Here is a 22,130-nt window from a genome sequence, read left to right as displayed (position 1 = left end):
TATTAGCATTCATTAAAAGGCAGTTATCGTAAGGTAACTTTCTGTCTCCTGCAGTGTAATTATGTTGGAATGAGCTCATTCTAGAAATAATATTGTATTGAAAGAAGAAGCTGGAGAGTTGTGGACCAAGAAGAGTAAATAGATTTTGACAAAATTGTTTTGACACCTATATTACTAGCTTAGATACTGATGCTTAGTTATAACACTGAGACTTTGGGGGGAATTGGTTACCATGTTTGTAGAGTTTCCTCTTATACATTACTCTCTTCTCCCGAGTATTAAAGTAGTTGGGTGCAGTTACTTGTTCCTTTAACCCCAACTATTAGATAGGCTGAGGCAGGGGGATCACTTGAGCCTAGGAGTTTTGAGCTAAACCCAATGTAGTGATGCTGGCTCTTAAAGGAAAGTTAATTAATGAATTAATTATAATAGGATATATATAAACATGTTTATTATGTTGCCTATTAGGTGTTTAATATGATTAGCTCTCATTTAATTTTACTGTTTTGATCTTTGGAAACAGTCACTACCTCAGACAGATACTGACCGTTCTGACTACATGGTAAACAGTTTTAGTCTGTCAGCTAGAGCAAAGAGACTAATAGTTTTAGTTGTAAAAATAAAAACCTGTCTTTGTTGATAAGTACAGATAGCCCAACTGAAAGAAAAATCAAAATGGGGAAACACAATAAATAGAGAATATATGATTTTATTTCTTTCATTGAGCTCACGTTTGTACTGTTCTTGAAGTTTGCCTGTTGGGAGGCTAGTGAGATAGCTTAGTAGGCAGAGAGCTTGATTGAGGACCGGAGTTTACTCCCTGGACCCTCATGGAGGAAGGAAAGAGCCCATTTCTTCAGATTGTTCTCTGAACTGGATGTGTGTGTCATGGTACATACATTCCCCTCATAAATTGATTATATTTTAAAATAATTCCTTTTATTTTTAAGATTATAATATAATTAGTTATTTCTCCCAACCTTTCATCCCCCCAAACCCTCCATATACACCTTTTTGCATTCTTTCAAATTCTTGGCCCCCTTTTATTATTATTACAGATATGTGGTTGTATACACATAAGTATTCCTAAATAAAACCTGCCTTGTCCCTCTGCCCCTTTCTGTGAGAGTGAGCGTGTGAGTGTGCATATAAATTTTCCCTAAACCCCTGCTCAGCCTGTATAATGCAGCTTGTATTTATGTATTGGATGATCAATCAGTGTGCTCTTCTTTTGCTCCCAACATTCCTAAGTTGCCTGTAGTTCTTTGTGTAGGGTTGAAGTCTCGGGCTTTCCTCCATGGTATCTTCTGGGACCGTACATAAAATATTTTTAAATAAAATTAAAGTTTACCTATTTGCTTTTACCTTTTAAATTGAAGAGAAAACATACTACTTAAAACCATTGCATTATTTTATACTGTTCGTTTTGGTTGACAATCTTCCTTAGAATTTAATGGTCCATAGTTGAAGTGAATAACTTGGTATCTTAAAGAGAGACTGCTAGAGTCTGCATAGATCTAATTATGACTGACTCATCTACCTATTACAAGACACTGGTAAGGGGATAATTGTTCCTAGATGCAGTGACTGAGGTTCCAACTTATTTTGCTAGATTTATCAGTTAAATAGAGTTTTGCTCAGGTAACACTTTCAGATTATTTAAACCTGACAATGCATTCTTTACAACTTTTCCACCCTGTTTTAAAACAAACAGACAAACAAACAAAACAAAAACCTAAAAACCTCTCCAAATACAAAACATACTTAGTTCATATGTTAGCTTCTGTTGAAAGCATCTATGGTCAATTTAAGTTTTCTGGTTTTTGTTTTAAGGTTTTTCTTCCCTGCTGTCCTGGAACTCACTCTGTAGACCAGGCTGGCCTTGAATTTAGGGATCCCTGTGCCTCTGCCTCCTGAGTGCTGGGATTAAAGGTGTGCACCATCCAGTTTAAGTATTTTAAAAGTGTTTCTGTATCAAATGCTATAGGAAAATCAGTATTACATTTGTAGTACATGATACCTTATGTGAAAATATGTTTGTCTGCCTACTTGTCCGCAAACTCATTGAAGGCAGAAATACGGTCATACTGGGTTCTCTTTCTTCATGCCCAAAAGGCAGATCATGACTGTAATCTCTATAGTTAGACCTGAGAAAATGCCACATTTTTGTGTATGTGACATTGAGCAAGTAAAGTAGTGTCAGTTTCCTGTGTGACATGGAAGTGATTATAATAATTTCATATAGTTGATATGAAATTCTTAATACTTCATATGTTATAGTACTTAGAAGACCAGCTGTTAATTGTTGATGAAGAAGCAAATGATGTATGCTAGAGTCTGAAATGGAGGATGTTGCCATCAGTAGACATTATTTTTCTTAGGATCATTAATATGGTAGATCAAGCTGAAATAAGACTTTATAAATGACCCCCCTCCTCCAAAAAAATCTCCAACTATGATTCTGGGTAGTGTTAGGTTCAGTATACAAATATGTTTTATGGTGAGAGGCAGGGTGTGTGTGTGTGTGTGTGTGTGTGGTGTGTGTGGTGTGTGGTGTGTGGGTGCTTTCACCTATGTGTAGAGGCCAGAGGCTGATTTTGGGGAGTTTTCCTTTGTTGCTCTTCACCTCGCCTTTTTGAGATAGTCTCGCACACAGAACTAGAGCTCGCTGTGATAAGGCTGGCTGCTCGAGTACCCTCTGGGGCATCCCTGTCTGTACCCTGCTCTTCTAGTGTTGAAGGTACAGCGTAGGCTGTTGAAATAAGAGCGGCGGGGCTGCGTCCCCAACACCCCGGCCGCTTGGCTAGCTCATGCCCGAAATAACAACACACAAACTGTATTCATTTAAGAACTGCTTGGCCCATGAACTCTAACCCTTACATGCTAATTCTCGCACCTGGACTAGCCCATTTCTAATGATGTTGTAAGCACCCCAAGGCGCGCTTACCGGGAAGAGTCTAGCCTCCATCCATCCTGGTGTCTCTGCTCCAGAGAGCAGAGCTATCGGGTCTCTCCGGGAGCAGAGCAGAGCCTGACCTCACTTCCTCTTCCGCCCAGAATTCTATTCTGTTTACTCCTCCCATCTATGTTCTAAGCTATGAGGCCAAGCAGTTGGTTTATTATAATTAACCAATGACCTTCCTCCATCATTAGGCCACCTTAGACCTGGGTGCTTGGGGGCATGAGTCAGGTCTTCATTATGCAGAAAGTACTTCACTTACTGGGTGACCCCTCCAGTCCCATCCAGAACAGCAATCACTACAACAGCACTGTAGGTCTTTTTGTTGGTGTTACGCTGTCACTGAGGTTTTAAAACCCAAGTTTCTCTCAGGTGTTCTATTTCCAGTGTTATAATATGCTTCCTCATATTATGTAGTAAAAATTCACTCTTGGCTCTTTAAAGTTTAATATTCTTAGTCCTAGAAAGGAAGAATTTATCTTTTTGTCAGAAGAAGAAATTGAGTATTTACAGGGTAGTCAAGTGTCTAAGGTAGGGCTTTAGATATTTAGGTACTCACCAAATACTGCTGGAAAATAGGATTGACTTGCTACAGCCAAACAGCTAAACCTGGCAGAGCACAAGTTCCTAACTTGCTCTTAGTTCCACAGCAGTTTAAGGCTGTACCCATCTCCACAGCTACCTGGAGATTATAGAGCTGACCAAATGGTTTTCTTCTTCTCAATAGGACAGCAGCTGGTGTTGGTCCTGTCAGATTATCTGCAAAATTATTGCAAAACCAAGAAACAAATCTAAGAAATTACAGACTACCACAAAAGTTCACATATTTATGGATTCATTTCTGTATATAAAATAGAAGAGATTTTGAAATTCTGAGTTCCTTAGCCTAGCTTTTGTAGTCTTCCATAATCTACCCTCATCCTTCCTTCCCCTTCACCTCCTCCTTTTTTAAAAATGGTTTTTTGAGACAGTTTTTCTATGTAGCCCTGGCTGTCCTGGATCTCACTCTGTAGACCAGGCTAGCCGCAAACTCACAGAGATCCACCTGCCTTTGCTTACTGGGAGCTGGGATTAAAGGTGTGTGTCAATGTCACCCTGCCTCTTTTTTTTTTCTTTTTAAATAAAGAAGAAAGCTTTTTTGACTCATAGTTTTTTTTAAGTATTTTATTTATTTATTTATTTATTTATTTATTTATTTATTTATTTATTTATTTATTTATTTATTATGTATACAGTGTCCTGTCTGTGTGTATGCCTGCAGTTGACTCATAGTTTTAGAAGTTTTAGTTCATGCATGTTTGAATCTGCTACTCTTGGGCCTTTGGGAAGGCAATATTTGGTTGGGGTGTGCGGGTAGGAACAGAGCGGAGAGGGAGGGAGAGGAAGAGAAGCCAGGATTTCTATGTCCCCTTTAAGGGTAGCCCTTCTATATGACCATAACTTGCATTCTGGAAATAGGCCCTACCTCCCAAAAATTCCCACTACCCCAAAATGCCACTTGCTGAACACTCAAACTTGAACACAGGTGTGTTTGTGTTTTCATCTCAGATCCAAACTTCAACACCTTGTCTCAGGCTTAGGCTAAATTTGGGATGATTTTTCTGAAGCCTGTTCAGTGGTGGACAGTGACTTCTTGGAAGGGTCACACTGTGGTTGTTCTCTGGGCTTTTGTCCCAGGCTGCAACATTCTTGGGAGGCTGTGCCTGGTCCTGGTGTAAGGAAAGGGTTTCAGGAATTGAAATCTCTCTCCCATGCTTTGCCCCTGGGCTCAAGGGAGGGATCTTGTGCACTGAACTTGCCACACTTCTCCAGCTCTTTATTATAGTCATGCTGAGCCTTTTGATGTTGCCAGAACATGGCCATGTTTTCCGGCCTCTGTGTGCCTGTGTCTCTGCATGACTGAAGCCACTTTTCTGCTGAAACAGTTACTTTATTTGCTGTTTTATACTGGTCTTTATTGATTTTTCTCTTTATCATTAATTTTCTTTAAACTTTGATTTAGTTGTTGGAATATTCTAGGGTTCCATCTTGTTTTTTCTGTTTTTCTCTTAGTATCTTCTTTCCTCACATAATGTCATTTGGCACAAAGCCACATGTCTCCCATATGCCTGCATGCTTTTGACTTTTCAGCTCTTAACTGGCCATTTTGTGTGTCTATTGTCTTAGTTCTTTGTTTTATTTTCTGAGAGAGAGTGGAGCCACACATAGGCCTGGCTGGCTTCAGACTTGCCTTGTAACTGAGGATGACTTTGAGCTCTGATATTTATACCTCCACTGTGTAAGTTCTGCGCTCACCTTTTACCTGGCTTTGGGGTCTACATTCAGTTGTATTGTATGTAACACTGAAATTTCTTTTTGTATGTCTAATATGCAGTCAAGCTTAATCTATCTAAAACTTCACTCTCAATTTTCCTACCAGTTTGTTTTTGTCACATAAAATTCCATCCTATTATTTGCTCAGACTGGAAATCTTAGGGTTGTATTTTTTCTCTTCCTCCATCAGTAAATTGTCCATCTTCTACCTCTAACCTGTATTCTGTATTTAACATTCTTGCCATTTCTCCTTTCCTTACTTCTGTTATGAATTAATCTATTCCTCATCCCCCCATCTCTAGTCTTTCTCTCCATAGTTAGAGCACAGAAAGAAATCTTGCAAAGACAGAACTAGAAGTCATCTCTTAGTATTTTCCTCTTTAACACCCCCCATCCAGTGACTTTCCTGTACAGTTAACTATGAGAATCTGTGTGATTGAACCTTTGCTGATCGCCTTTGTATTGTGCTAACCTCAGTGTATATGCCTTTTCCTTGGAGATGCCTTTCCAGCTGTTCTGTTTATGAATTCTCCTGCCCTCTGTTAACTTGTGTCCTCTGATCTGTTTTATTTTCTTAATGGGACATAGCACTTTCTAAGATCACATTACATTTACTTGATCTTTGCCCTGTTTTCCAGAAATGTAAGTTTCATGGAAACAAGGACCATATTTTTTCCCTTACTATTTATCTAGAAACTAGAATATTTTAAGTATAGATTGGTATACAACAAACTATGTCAAAAGTTGTGTGTTGACCCCGCCCCCCAATTGTGTATTCTGAGTGTTTAGTCCTAAGATCCTATTTGAATTTTAACTTGTGTGTGTCTTCTCTTGGTATGGATCACTTTTTCTCCTCATGGATTTTTTTACTCCTCAACCAAGGGCAAAATTAAGTAGCAAAATTAAGTACATTTGTCTCAGTTTTCATTGAACTTTTATTTCAGTTCTACTGTCAGTGATGTATGTGTATCCCTATGAGACTAAGTTTTCAAAGAACTGTGTATTTTTATTTAGATTGAATTCCTTTGCAAGGCATTGCCTAATGCCGCTTTTATATAAATGAATGAATGCTCTAGCTAGATTAATAGTCATGTGACCTTGTTGGTTGAAAGACAAAGATGGAAAGATACGACTCTTCTTGTGCAAATTCACAACTTGTTTATTACTAAACAAATATCTGCAGTGTACCTGGTGTTTTGCTTAAGTGCTAAAGATATAGTAACAAATACCCTTGCGTCAACAAATGTATTTTAGTATAAGGTTTTTTTTAGAATTTATTAGTAATATTTATGATATTTTTGCTTCCTTTGTATTTTTTTTCTGCTAATAACCCCAGAACTCTTTGACTGACAAGGGTGGGCAGATTAAATGCCTAATCCTAATCTTTATTTTGTGTGTGTTTATCAAAGATTGTCAGAGAAGTCACGTAGGCCAGAGCAATGGAGCATACTCAGAATATTTTCTGAGGCCCTAAGCCATGGCAAAATTACAGCTAGAATAGGCAGTGCAGATGATTTGAACTTTATAACAATAGATTTTTATTAAATTATTGATAAAGACCGTGTTTTTTTTAATATTGACATAAAATAGAATCGTTTATATTTCTTAATTTATATAGCTGATTACACATTTTTTGTGCTTTTTACACTTTTCTAATGTTTGGGAACTTTACCATAGGATTTTGAGTGTGTTGTTTTGAACTCTCATTTTCCTGAATTCTATATAGCTGATTCCTATGTGAAAGCATGATTATTTTGAAAGAGTTTTGGTGTAGCAGTTACAATTCTGTAGATTTCAGTACCTTCTGAATTTTTGCTGAAAACGTATTTTCTATTTTAATACAATATTTGTAAGTGTAAACAATAGTTTTATAGTTCTGTTCTAGACAGCTTTTTCATTATAATTGAATCAGTCTTTCAGTACATTTGAATGAATATTTTAATAGATATTGAATATCATTTGACAATTAGACAATTGATTCTCTTGGAGGAATAAGAAAATAGACAACAACGTTTGTAGAAAGTGTGTAATATTTGAAGTCTTTACAATAGAAGTTTAAAAAAACCTTGGTAGAGAAGGAGTTAAAAGGTTAGCTCCCCTTGGTTGTTCTCAGCATGCTCTCTTGCCTTTAGGAGTGCGAAGATGATAACATTGGGCCCGGACATGCCTATGTGGAGGTTAGGGTACTCCTGGGGTTTTTGCAGCTAGCTGTGAAGCAAGCTAGAACATGTTCATCTCTGAGTTCCTTGTTTTTTTTTTTTCTTCAACCCTTTCAGTGCCCTGCAGGAATCATTAAATCAAAACTTCATGCTGATCATCACCCACCGAGAAGTCCAGCGGGAGTACAACCTGAACTTCTCAGGAAGCAGTACCGTTCAAGAGGTGAGTTCTGTCTCACAGCTATGGAATAAAGGTAGCTCATTATAGCTACTGTTGACCCTGTTAGAGAGGGCTTATCTGTTCTGGTAGAAACTCTCTGTATGTTTCATTATTGGGTTTTTTAATTTTAATTAACTGGAGTATCAATGCTTACTGTAGATACACTAAATGCCTTGACCTAGAAATACGATTGTTGTAAGTGGGACTCTCGATAATTGTTAAAACATCTGCTTCAAACTCTGCCTGCAGGCAGTCCAGTGTTACCCGAAATAGTTCATGGTTTTATAGTGATTATTAAAACTATTAATTTGGAAATTGTTGCCAGCATTCATTGTTGAATGTGTTTTTGTTTGTTTGAAAGGTCCCTCTCAAATGTGTCCTGCATTTATATCATATGCTTCTGTTTTAAACAGGAATTTGAAGAGGCTTTTCTTAAGCAGCTCAGTTCTAGCTTTGGGCAGTATTCCTCAGATGTGAGACTATCATTTAGCTCAGACTATCTGAAAGGAGTCCGTTAATTTTGTCTGTTTTCTTCAGTTTGGCTCAAAAGGGCACCTTCTTGATATTTCTTTGGCCCCACCCATCTAAATGCCAATGATTTCTCTCCTTAGGGGAGTGAGGAATGTTGGAGGCTTTGACAGGATTTTCATGCTTAGAAACATTAAAATAGTGACTATTTCATATTACCCTTCATAGTTTATAAAATGTACACTTTTTTTACTACTTATTTTAAAAGACTAGATCATGCTAGATCTTGAATTGCTACATAGAAATTTAAGACCATATTGGTTAAAATAATTAAAATTTATCTTGAAAAAACAAATAATTTTTTAGAATTAGGCAAAATGTTTTGGTAATGGCTAGACTACCAAATTTCCTTTTTTACATGTTTGATTAATGAATTTTATCTTGAATTTGTCAGAGCCCCTTTTTCTGTTTATTTTCTTCATTAATCACTTGAATAGCTATTATATAACTAAGCATTAACATTCAACCTTTTATCTGATTTCTAAATTCATCTATTTTATTTATTAGAATTTTCTGGAATTTCGTGCTCATATGTTGCAGTTCATTTTTAGTCTTTATAATGGATATTCTAAGCTCTACATTTAAAATTTTAATTTCTTGATAAGTTGTTTTTGCTCTAAAATTGAAATATAGCTCTATGTCAGAGTTATTATAGAATCTTTGACAATAAAATCTAAATTGCATATGTGAACATTTAATTAAATAAGGAAATTTAGCTTCAGAGAAACTCCACTTAAGTAATAAAGCAAGATAAGAGGTAAATTTCACTGTTGGTTTTTTTTTTTTTTTATTTGAAGAGGAGCATAATGTATGATAAATATAGGAATCTCTTTTTGGATAAAAAAAACCCTCTTTACATTGCTAGTTTAACTAACTTGAGTGTGTTTCCACTTTCTCCCACAAGAGGGCAGAAAGTTCTATGAAGCTGATAACCTAAAAATGCCACTCAGTGTTTTCAAATTAGCTTCTCTTATATTAACAAAAAGGAGCATAATGGCCAAGTTATTGTTTGATTTACAGATAATTGGCATATTGCAGCGAGGAGACTTAATTTCACCCTTTTAAATTAAACAGGGAGATTTAAAAAGACATAAAATATTCATTAATGTTCGGTGATTATAAAGTAGTGGCATATATTTATTTTGCCTTTATTACTGTTTCGATGGGAAAATACTGCAAATATTTCCGAAATCGAGTTGGCCATACTGACAAGTTGAAATGTTTAAGCAGTGTTAATGCAATCTGCTCACACCTGATATCCTATGCAGAATGATTCAAAATGACTACATCAATTATTAAAAGAAAATTTAAGATTCTGTAAATGTGCCATTGCGTGCCACAGTTGGCTGAAACTGTTCTCTGGTATATTATTTAGATTATCAAATACATTTTAAGTGTCAAGGACTTGAACACATTGAAATTTTTTTCTTATCATGCTTTAAATATCTTTAAAAAAATGTCCCAGAAGCATTTTTAATGATTAATCTTCTTATGTATTAAGGATAATAGTTTTTCTTCCTTTTCTTTTTTTTTTAATTTTAAAAATGAATTTAAAGTAATATTTTGAAACACTGGTTTTTAAGAAAAAATGTTGTGCCTAATGAATATTGCTTTTTCGTAGTAGACAGTTGCACACAGGCTGCTTTATTTTGTGTAACTTTGAGCAAGACTGTGGAGTACTGGCTGAGCATAGCTCCCTGGCTTTTTTTGAGTCCTGTGGGAACCAGTGCTGAGACTGGTGTCAGGAAGGAAAGTGCTCCTGTGGACGCTGGCAAACCACCGTGCCTTTCCTGCTCAGCTTACTATAAAGCAGTTCAGTTGTAAGAGAGAAGTACAGTCCTGAAATAGTTCGTAGCTCTGTGTTAAGACTAGTAGTTTGTTTTTAATGAGAAAGCTTATTGATGTTATATATTCTAAATTTTAAATTAATCTCTGTCACCAATTTCAGGAATCTTCTTTCAATAATAAGCCACAAAATAAATTGTGAGCACTATAATTTATAAAGTTGAAAGGATAGAATGAAAATATCTGATCTGATCATTTTTCTAATAGAATAAATAATTTTTATTTTCTATCTAAAACACTCTTAATGTTTTGAAAGTCTTGAATTTTTTAAAAAAGAAAGCTTTTACAATTTTTTTTACTTAGAAAAATTATTAAATGATTAAGACTTAAATGGGCACTAATTGTGACTATTAACTGAACAAAATACATTTTGCAATCACTGCTTTGGAGACTAGTGCTAAGACGCAGTCAGAATCCTGCGGGCTGGTGGCGATGCACTGACAAGTGTTTGCCCGGCCTGCCTCCCAGCCTCCAAGCCGTTGCAACCCTCACAGTAGTGTCATGCTTTCCTCTGGATGCCAGGTGAGGGGTTGGGTTTTGATTTCATTTTTGTTTTAAGATCTTTTCAAATCTCTCCACTCACATATTCTACATTAGGATATAGCAGTAGCCGCTAAAGATGGTTAAGATGGAAAGAGTTGTAAGTGGTTATAAGTAAAATCCTTGTTTTTTATGGTAACATAATACCTCATAGTTATCAATATTCTAATGACATTTGACAGCCCCTACTCTCTATCAATTTGCACCCTAAATTGGATACTAATTACACTTTAAAATACTAAAATTCCTTAAAAATTTAAGCAAGCCTGTCTTTTAACCAGTTTTCTTCTCTTGAGAATTGGCAGTTTTAACCAAGTCATTGTAACGATTCTAGGAATTTAAAAATCTGTGGTTTAAAATGCACTTGGGGTGGGCTAAACCAAGGGGAGAAAAAGACTGATTTGCCTCTGCAGATCCTAAGCCCAGGTGTGGAAAAGGATATAAAGACCCTGAAATCAAGCCAGCTCTTTTTTGGAAACTGATTCTTTGTTGTCTGCCTGCCTTATTATTGCAAAAGCTTCTGTTAGGCAAATATCTACTTTTTTTTTTTAAGGTGTCATACAAACTTAAGAAACAGACACCTGACCCGAAATAACAAAGATAAGAAATCTAAGTCTTTTTAGTGCACAATCATGCAGTATGACTTATCTATTACAGCAAGAAGTGTGATGAATAGCTATTGGAATTATTTAAATCCTCTTCCAAGTTTCACTTTACCCCAGAATTCTCACTATTCTTATTAATGTTGATTTAGTTCTTAATGGGAATGAAGGGGAAATTGACAACCTACAGAGCCCTATCTTACAAGGCGAGTAGCACATTTCACCACTGCGCCATGTTACACAAACTGAGGATTAAGTGGGAAACCAATTGAGGCAGAATTGTTATCAAGAAGGGATCTAAATAAACCATACCAATTCTTAAAAATAATTGTGAAATCAGGATGTTAGTTTTGATTCTGAAAATGTAAGCCGTATGCTATTTGTGTGTGTGTTTGGTCTGTTCTACTTGGTGCTGTCTCTAATGTGTGCCTTGGGCTGTTGTTTAAGGCTGGTGGCCAGTAACTGTCTTGAAATTTGTCGTTAATTCACAAATTATATTAGTGAATACTTTTCTAGTAGTAAATAGATTATAACTTCTTAACTGTTGTGTCTTTTCATCAAGTGTTTTGAGGTATTAGGTGCCTTTTTGGGGGGTTTGTTTGTTTTCCAGTATGGGGTGGGGGGTTCGTGGAAAAGGATTGAAGAAACAGTGAGGTAGCTGAGAACGTTCATATGCAAGAGGGTAAATTAAGTTGTGTGCTTACTTAATTAAAAAGTTTAAGTGGTTTGTTTTTACTGCAAGATAAGTGGCATATATTAGCTCAATTAGAATGAGCAGTTTAATTAGCATATATCATTTTTAAGCAAACTTAAAATAAAAAATGATATCTTATTAAGAATGAAAAATACAATTTTTAACAACCAGGCATTATTCAGCTTTCAAAAAATGGAGAATAAGATGTACATATATTTGATTTCAGGTTGCATTTTAAAACAGGTTTGTTGAATTATACTTCTGCAAATGGACAAATAAATAGTGATTATGTTATTGAAATTTTCTATGTTTCTGTTGTGTCCCTTAGGAAATAAATTTAAGAAATATGGTGTAACTATTTGGAAATGATATTTTTCTTTATCTAGAAATATTTTAGAATAATTTGAAAGTTATTTAAAAACATATTTTCCTCTGTATCTTAAATAAAAATGTAGTCTTGTTAAAAATTAAGAGCATTGCTTTAGCCCTTTGTTACTTAAGGCATTTGTATTCTAATATCTTAGTCTAGCATACTCAATCTAAGGTTCGTGTGTTGATAGTTTTGCAATGCCTGAGTTAAGAGAAATTACATCCAGTTATCAGAAACTAATAAACATAAGACATTTTTTATATGCAAGAAAAGGCAGAGAGTAAATAATTGCACTGGTGACCAATACTGTAATAATCCTGTTTTACAATATGCACTTGACAGGTTGTAATAGTGCTAATTGAAGAGACTAATTCACACTTGCTTCATTCTATTCAAAGGCAAAATCAGCAGCTTGTTTTGCTTTTGACCAGATGGTCCTCATGAACACCTACTGTGCACTTTAAGTGCTTTACTAGAATTACAAAGGCTGGGGGCTGCGTTCGACTCCAAATGATTTGAGAAGGGGGGGGACTTCTGTGCTCAATGGATTTGGTGCAAGTAAATTAATTCTAGTGGACCCATTACACACAGAGCCCCCTTTTCAAAGCTGTGAGCCTCCTCGCCTGCTCTGTAGCAATGAGAAAGAGAAAGAGAAAGGCAGATTACTGCAAACAGAAATAAAAAAAAGGGTATGAAAAGGAGAAAAGAGGCCTTGAAGCCTTTCATATCATTTGAGTTTTTCAAGTGCGTTATTTTTGGGGAGGGTGGATGTATGAAAAGCCAATTGGAGTTTTTTTTGTTTTAAAGTGCGCTATTTAAGCACCATGAATATAAGCGCAAGAGCAACAGTTGACTGAGTTTGCTGTGGTGAAGCTTTGTGTCCGAGGATGAATCAAATTCATTATATTCAACTCTTTGTGCTTTAACATGAATGGAGGGTTAGTTTCACAAGACTGTGTCTGTTTAGGATAATTATAATTTAATATTTTCCTTTCATAAAGTTATCACTGTAGATGTCTAAAATTTTAATCAAAGCAGATTTTGTACATTGACTTTGAAGCACCCTGACAGTTTAAAATTCAAAGGAAAGCTTTTTTAGTTTTCAAAAGAAAAGAACGGCTCTTTCTAATGGCATTGAAGCAGAGATTATTATAACTAATTAGAAGTCACACATCTGTTAGCTTTTGGTTTGTGATTTATTTATGTATTTGTGAGCAAAACATATACTTTTAAAATACATTGTCATTATAGTGAACCGAAATGATAAAATGCACTTAAAAAGGAACTATTGAGTTAACTATTTTTTTTTTACAAAAATATATAATGAAATAAAGGTGTATTGAGTATGACTCAATATCATACAATTAATAAGTTTAAGCTGAAGTGCATTTTCAAACAAAATACATCTACAGTTTTGTTAGTATAATTCTGGCTATTAAATAATCATTATGAAATATTAGCAAATGTAGTTTGTTCAAATTTATAGTTATTCCTTAACTTTAAAGGTGTTTATATATAATACTGTAATTTGGAGTGCTATCACTCTAAATATTTTCTTATGACAAAGTATGTAGGTACTATACAGATGATCACATTTAAAAATACATTTCCTTTGTTTTTCCTTTTTACGAGATAGCCTCATAAACACCTTTAAACTTAAACATGTCAGTCGTTTTTTCATGGTATATTTTAGTGGCATGGATTATCTTTGATAACTCCATACTACTGACATTCTTATTTAAACTCTTTCTAATACTAGCTATTAACAAAGACAACAAAATTGTATCAGGAGTATAATGGCAAATGTCTTTTAGTCTTTTTAAGTTTGTAGTGCTTTTATAATGCTGGAATTTATATTTGTATTGTCAGAATATGCTGGTAAGTATGCCTTTTATGTCTGTTTTAATTGTATGCTCAGAAAATAAAACAAAAATGTAAAACTAACCATAGAAATTGTTTTACTTTTCAGAACTCAAAAATTGTTATTTTTTGACTTTCAAGTGAAGAGTGTAACATGGTTTCTTTGGTATTTAAAATAAACTTTATTACTCTGGACATTACTTTTGGATTTTATATAGAAATTATATTTGGAGGATGGAGAAAGATAAAAGGAAATTCCTCCAAATCTTCAACCACAAACATCCAGTGAAATTTATAAACATTGAGGTGTTAATGAATCGGTATCCTTGGGGAGTAAATATTTCAGGGGAAAAATGGATTAAGGAGAAAAAGGAACAAAATTAAAGTGAATAAATGTAGTTACTGAACTTTTTTTATTGTAGATAAAGAACTGGTGTTAGACCCAGAGCCTCAATTAGCAAAAGTGATTTGATCATTTCTCTCTCTCTCTCTCTCTCTCTCTCTCTCTCTCTCTCTCTCTCTCTCTCTCTCTCTCTGTATGTATATATATACATATATATATATTACACATATATTTGAATAAACTACATTTGCTAATACTTCATAATGATTATTTAATAGCTAGAATCATACCAACAAAACTGAATGTATTTTGGTTGAAAATACACTTCAGCTTAATGTCATTAATTGTATTATATTGAGTCATACTCAGTACACCTTTATTTTGTTAAATATTTTATGCAGCTTAAAAATTTGTAAAAACAAGTTCCTTTTAAGTGATTTTATCATTTAAGTTCACTATAATGAATATATATAATGAGAGAGAGAGAATCATTTGTTTAGGTGGGGCTAATTCTCTTACTTAACCAGAGACAGTGGCTGGATAAATAAATAAACAAACAAACAACAAGTGAATTAATTAATTAATTAATTAATTATTGAACTGTTACCCCTAGATTCAGTATTTTTAGTATTAAAGATATTTCAGTATATTTTAGTATTAAAATAGAGCGTTACATACATGATTACCTAGGGTTGGGGAAGCCTGCAGATTTCATCATGGACCTTTGTAGTTCCATGTTATTCAAGACGTTCATTCTTTTAACATTTAAGTATCCTTTAGCCATGTAGCAAGTAATATCCTATTCTTTGGTCTCCCTTCTGCAAAAACAAAGAACTAAATAAACAATAAGTAAATGATAAATGAATATAAAATGTTCATAAACACAGATGTGCTAAGATTAGGTATATTAATGTAAGTTTTACTTGTAGAAAGTCACTTACATATTTATCATTATATGCCAAAAATTATTTGGACACAACCTACTAATGTCAGATTATGATATTTTCCTTTCATGTACTATGACTCAGTACTATGTAGCCAACGAATTATTCTTTTCAAACATTATCAGTCTGAATATACTTTGAAAAAATTCTGTAACTTAGTTTGGAATTTCCCTCAATTAATCTACCCCCCCCCCGCCTTTTTTTTTTTAAAGGAAAAAAAAAGACTAAAAGCTCACAGCAAACATTGTATAAATGACAAAATGTATTCCTTGCTTTGTGGTCATTGCGTGACCAGACAGTAGAGTACTGGATTGCTCTGAGGTTTTACAGCTGCAAGGCAAAAGCATCTGTTCATTGCAAAGCCGTCATTGTTTAATTTTGACACTGACTTTTCCATGCATCTTGTACCAAGCACTGGATTAGATGCCACTAAGATGAAATTTGTTTTAAGTTGCTCCTAAAGTGCAGCTGTCCCTGTATGTGGCCTTGTAGCTTAACCAAAATAGACAGACGTAGGATCAATCAGAATCTTTGTACAAGGTCACTTGACCAGGCTAAGAGAAGCTCAGCAGAAGAATAGGAATGCTCTTATTTGTTGTGAATAACTGTAAAAACCACTTTATAGGTTTCCAGAGTCTATTTAAAGCAATACAACCTTTATTAAATATTGAACTTTTAAAAGTGGATTATAATGTTTAAGCCTTAGAGTACTCTGTATACATTAGCCATTATTCTCCCGTTATAATTTACAAGGGAAAGGATTCAGTTTATTGGTCTCTTAAAAGTAGTAATTGATTGAAAATAAAATTCATTCTAAAATCACTCAGCTAAATTATTGAAAAGAGGACATTTTTATAGAATGATAATTTTTCTTTAATGTTTCAAGTGAATGAAAAATGAAAGAGCACTCCACTTCCCAAGTTTCCTGGGATTGTGTGAATTTCTACCCAGCTGGTCCAAATTGATTGATACAGGGCCAAATATTTGTCTGCCTACATTTCAAAGTCTATAATTTGCTAATGAATTGTGGTAATAATCTTTCATCATACATGAAAGATTTAGCCAAACAATTTGCTAAGTATGTATTTTGATCATAAGATTTTTGGACGTACACCAAGCTTTACATCTATTTTACAGCTAATGCATGGGGGTAGAAGGAGGGCAATTGGAAAAATAATACTGAACATGGACATTGATGGGAAGGGATGACGGAACAAGAAAAGAAGGTACCTTAGAAAAGAATAATGCAGGGAAAATCCTGTGAATGACAGAGAAAACATTATATTTGCACCAACACTACAAAATTGAATTTTTAAAAATGCAAACATACATTTAACCTCCAGTGTTCAGAAATGTTGTATCCAATGTATATCAAGACAAGACATTCTCATGGTGTTATGGTTATAGCTATTCCACTCATTATGAATAATTTCCTAGCAATTTGGTGTTAAAAATGTCAAATGTCCACAGATATTGAATTATTGAAGACATAATACTTAAAACCAAGGAATTGTAATGGTAAATTAATTTTTTAAAAAGTGATTTGACCAACTTTGTAAGAAGCAATGACTACAGGCATTAGGAGAATATATTCCCCTTCAGAGCAAACGTTGTGCAGAGGACAATTAGACTTAGCTCTCTGGTAGGAAATTGTGGCATTAAGTAACTTCTCACAAAAAAGCAGACCATACCTAAGTATTTTGATAGATGAGGAAGTCCAGGATTGCTTTATGAAGTAAGAAGGCAAGAAGTTGAACAGAAGTGTATTACATGCATAAAGTTTCCCTTTCATTGTCAGCAGTCACTGGGGCCATGAGTTCTTCCTAGTTCACTCAGTCAGTCTAAAGTAATGTCATTCTGTCTATGAGAGTATTACATAACAACATATTTCCCTTGCCAGTCCTTTGTTTCTTTTTCAAAACGTCTTACCATTGTAGGTAGTTCTTAAAAACTAAATGAGAAACAAGGAACCAACTAGCACATCTTGTCTCTAGAGGGAAAGTATCTATCTTAAAAGAGAAGATGGACTTTGATGTTTATAGATTTTAAAAACAAGCACCAGGATTTTTTATATATCTGCTAGACCTCTTGAATATGTAATATCATATTTTCACAGCATGAATGTGTGTTCATTCATATAATTATCGTTCTATTTTTGGTGCAGGTCAGTAAATCCAAGGTGATACCACTAGACAGTCTTGAGATGCTTAGAAAAGTTAGAGATATATTTCTTACCACCGTTTTATTTTTGATGAAATTTTTTGACATCCTATTTTTGACAGTTAAATCTTTTTCAATTTAATGTCATAATTCTTATAGGCATAGTGATACCTGATAGTTGCTGTAGTAATGTGAATAGTGTTTGGATTGGGGATCCTTACTTATTTTTGCCCTTGTCTTATAGAAAAGTTTCATAATCACCATGGAGGAAAAGTAACATGAGAAATCACACTTACAGCTAATTATATCATACTGAGGCCTCTGAATTTTTATGAAAACTCAATTTTCAAAGTGAGTTTCTAGAGTTATAGATTATATTAAATGGAAACTTTGTTATTGGTATTGACAATAGTGTTTTAGGTATTATTATCTAAAGTACTTAAAGTTGCACACCTGCACTTACATATTGAAGACATACCTCAAAAAAGATATGTTTATTATATCACACAATTATCATCATCATCATATAATTTAAATATTTACTCATTTTATTTTGAAGTAAGTCTTCTTTCCCTTTATCCATCATATTTTAATTAAGTACATTTTATTTTCTTTCTCATCAAATTATCTATTTAAAATAGCACACATGTACATACACATAGGTCACCTCAAAATGTGAAGTACCAGAAATATAGTAAAATATCTTAAGAATCTTGTTTTAGGCTAATTTAAATTTTAAATGTGACTTTTTATATAAAGTATATTTGCAAAATGAATATAGTTTTTAAGTTAGCAGGCATACATGGCATAACTCAAAATAATGTTGGTTTAACATTAGTTGTCTTTCTTTGTGATACACATCCTTTATTGCCCAGATGTAGTTTGGATGTCTAAGAACTGGTTTTGGAGTTGTTTTTACTTTTTTTCTCCTGAGTGACTTCACTTAGTCTTTGTTCTCTGAACGGGCAAATTGATTTGTTGAAATTCCCAAAAGTAATTTGAAACCTCTATTGTGGGTCAGGTAGTTACTCATTCTGGGTATTTAATTCTGTGTTATTTAGTTTATATGTCTCTTTTCTGAGTGCTCTCTTTATATATATATCAGATATACCCCGTCCATTTGCAGTTATTTTGTTATTTACTTATTTCTCTTATTAGATTGTGTGTGCCCTAAACTAGGAAAAGTGTAAATGTTCATCTCTTAGTGTCAGAGCCTCCCAGTGGGTGAGATGGTCATGAATAGATGTGCTTAAAGTATAACTACATTGGAAGAGAAAGATCTGTTAAACAATGAGATTATTTCTTACTGAGGCATTTGCCAAAGTAATTATGCAAGTATTTTTGAGTACTTAAGTTTTTTGGATATTAATGTTGGACTAAGCGTGCTTTTAACACATTTAAAATGTAATTTTGCTTAATATGGGTTTCATTGTGATGTTTTCATCTACATATGTCATCATACTCGGTACTCACTGGCTTTGCACCTTGGACACTGCTGTTCTTCATCCTCTCATCCTCTCCTTCCTCCTCAGATAGCTACCCTTCTATCTGCATGTCCTGTATACTATATTAACCCCTTGTTTCTCCTACCTCCCTAGGGACCTTTCCTCACCTCTCATAGTCCCTGATCTATCTATCTATCTATCTGTCTGTCTGTCTGTCTGTCTGTCTGTCTGTCTGTATTTATTTATTTATTTATTTATTTATTTATTTATTTATTTTACGGTCTCTCTGTGTGTATATGTTTATTTTGCCAAGCCCAACAACCCAACAACATGTGGCAGCTGTCACAGAAGCTGCCTTGATCGGTGGTCTTCAACCTCTAAACTGATACATGCATACGTACACACAGATACACATATGAATATATTTAAATATATATTTAAACCTGTATTTCTCGTATAAGAGAAAACATGCAGTATTTGTCTTTCTGAGTATGGCTTATATTGGCTAGTATAGTAATCTCCAGTCCCTCCTATTTTTCTTCAGATATCACTATTCATTCTACTTTGCAGCTGAAAAACTAAAAAAATAATGAAATTGTTATTTATATGTACCATATTCTCATTATTTATTCATGCTGTCTGTATGTTCCTGGGCATCTAGGTTAGTACCATAGCTTATGAATAGTCCAGCAGTAAACTTGGATATTGCAGCATCCCTATAGAATGCTGACTTAGAATTCTTCAGTTATATGCCCAGGAATGTGTCTGTCTATATATAGTTATTCTTGTTTTGCTTTTTCGAGTAACCTCTATATGAACTTCTATTGTGACTGCATGAGTTTGTATTCCAATAAACACTATGATCTGTGGAACCAGACCACTGTTCCTCATGCCACTAATAGGTTATGTATTGGCCGTCTATTCTTACATGTCCTGGCTTTCACTTTACATGTTTGTAGTTTTCATATCTAAAATGAAAAACCTATTTTTGCTGCCAATAATAGGTTTCTAAACCTTTACATGTGTGTACAGATTTTTTGCTTCATTAAACTTTGTTAAATCTCAGCATTTTTCTTCTTTTGTTTTCTGCTTTCCCCTCTCATCAGCTTTGGCAAATATTATTTTTGAATATGGGCCAATTAATGCTCACACATTGTAAGTTTGGTTACTAGTGTGTTCAATGTAAAAGGTGGCACTGGTGAGAGGTTAGTGTAAGGTGATTAAGATATTACGCTTGCTGCACTTGGAAGGAATTGATCTAGTTCTTTCAAGGTGAGAGGGTATGGAGAGACACATAATCCATAGGCTGTTGCTGTATGGAAATGGGTTAATATATCACTGTGCTTGATTTAATCCTTGAGTTGGTATTAAAGGGATCCAGTGCTGAAATAGAATCTAAATCAATGTTTTTTCTTATTAAATAACAAATAATATTGTTTTTATATTAAAATGGACTTTTCCCTTTTTATATTCATATACCAACTCAATCAAGATTTTATAACTGATTTTACATATATAAAAAGTCTGCAAAGATTTTGTGAAACTGAGATTTATACTAAATTCAAATTCTATGTGGGTATCAAGATTGTGGTTTCTACATCAGGACTGATGTATAGATCAGAAGAATTAGTTTAAAAAGCTCAGAAATGTAACTTTTCATTTACAGTCAATTATTTTCATCAAATATAACTTAATGATCTTTTCCATATGTATTAAGGCATAGGATGTCTATATACAAAAGAATCAGCTTAAAGTAACCCATCATCCCTTATAGAAAAATTAATTCTAATTTGATCTATGCACACAAGTAGGGGATGTATGTAGAAGCTGGAGGTCAACATTCCATGTCTTTTCCAACTATCTCTACCTTAGTTTTTGAAAAAGGGTCTAGATGTAAAATTGCCCAATTAACTGGGCGGTCGGATGGACGCACACACACTCACACAGTTTTTTTAAAATTTTTATTTAGATACATGTAACAAAATTCCTCTTTTTCATTATTTTTATTCATTTCAGTGGTATCAAGCAATAAATCGCATTGAGGGTAACCATCACTCACAGCCATCTCAGAACTGTATCTTCCTGAAGTGAAACTCCATCTCCATTCAAAGCTAAATCCTCATTACCTTCTTCCCACAACCCCTAGCACACCAGGCTCGTTTCCTTTCCTACGAATTCAATACTATATATATCACAAGGGATCTTTTGTTTTTTGGCTTATTTCATTTAGCTTAGATTCATTCATTTTGTAGCATATGTTAGAATCTATTCTTTTCTGAGGCTGAAAATATCTTGTTATGTAAATATAATGTTTATCTATTGATGGAAAATCGGGTTTATTCTGCCTTTAGGCAGTTGCTGCAAACATGGTGTACATCTCTGAGACCTCATTTTCAAGTTTTGAGAGAATATACTGAAAAGCAGAACTGCTAGATCAGGAAATTCTGTATTTTAAGTTTTTGATGAACCATTTCTTGTGGTTGTCTGTATTGTAATGAATAAATGTTTTAGTTTTTTCAATTCTTGCCAATACTCATTTTCTGTGTTTTAAGAATAATAGCTAGATCTGAAGAGATGCTTTAATGATTAGAAGCCCCAGATGCTCTTGCAGAGGACCCAGATTAGATTTAACTCTCATTCACATGCGTTTGATTCACATTCACATGGCAGTTCACAACCACCTGTAACTTTGGCTCCAGAGGATCTGCTGCCCTTTTCTGGCCTCCTTAGGTACCAGGCACATGTGGTGTGCATACGTGCATGCAGACAAACCCTTATACACATAAAAACATTCTTTACAAGGTAGCCATTCTTCTGGACACAAAAGTGGTATTTTGTTGTGATTTTTGGCTTGCATTTTTCTAGTGGCTTATAATTGGAAGAACATTGTTATGTTTGGACTTTTAGGGGAATATCCATTTAAGTTCTTTGCCTTTAGGTGAGGGAATGCTTTCTGGAGCGAGGAAAATGATCTTGAATTAGGGATGGTTAACAAGAACCTTGTGAGTGTACTAAAAATAGCCAAATTGTTCACTTAAATTTAGAAAGTGAATGTGGAATAGCAAGGGCTTACAAGAGAGCTACACTAAGAAAAATGTAAATTGTGCCAAAAGGGAAGATTATTACAAACGCTTAAATGGTGACATGC

General features: G+C 34.3%; 1 protein-coding gene across 2 annotated transcripts in view; it reads left to right on the top strand.

The window, feature by feature from the left end:
- The window catches only part of Faf1 (Fas associated factor 1), a 282,221-nt gene that overhangs the window by 83,259 nt on the left and 176,832 nt on the right, over positions 1-22,130 (top strand). For both annotated transcript variants that reach the window (XM_050136195.1, XM_050136197.1), the window contains one exon: positions 7,549-7,654. In XM_050136195.1, coding sequence (XP_049992152.1) covers positions 7,549-7,654 — 106 coding nt within the window. The remainder of the gene's footprint in view (positions 1-7,548; positions 7,655-22,130) is intronic.

The sequence above is a fragment of the Alexandromys fortis genome, unplaced genomic scaffold (genome assembly GCF_014885135.2).
Source record: "Alexandromys fortis isolate MF-2015 unplaced genomic scaffold, M_Fortis_MF-2015_v1.1 scaffold_13, whole genome shotgun sequence".
Taxonomy (NCBI): Eukaryota; Metazoa; Chordata; class Mammalia; order Rodentia; family Cricetidae; genus Alexandromys; species Alexandromys fortis.
Note: the sequence above shows the minus strand (reverse complement) of the source record. Positions and strands in the feature narration are given on the sequence as shown.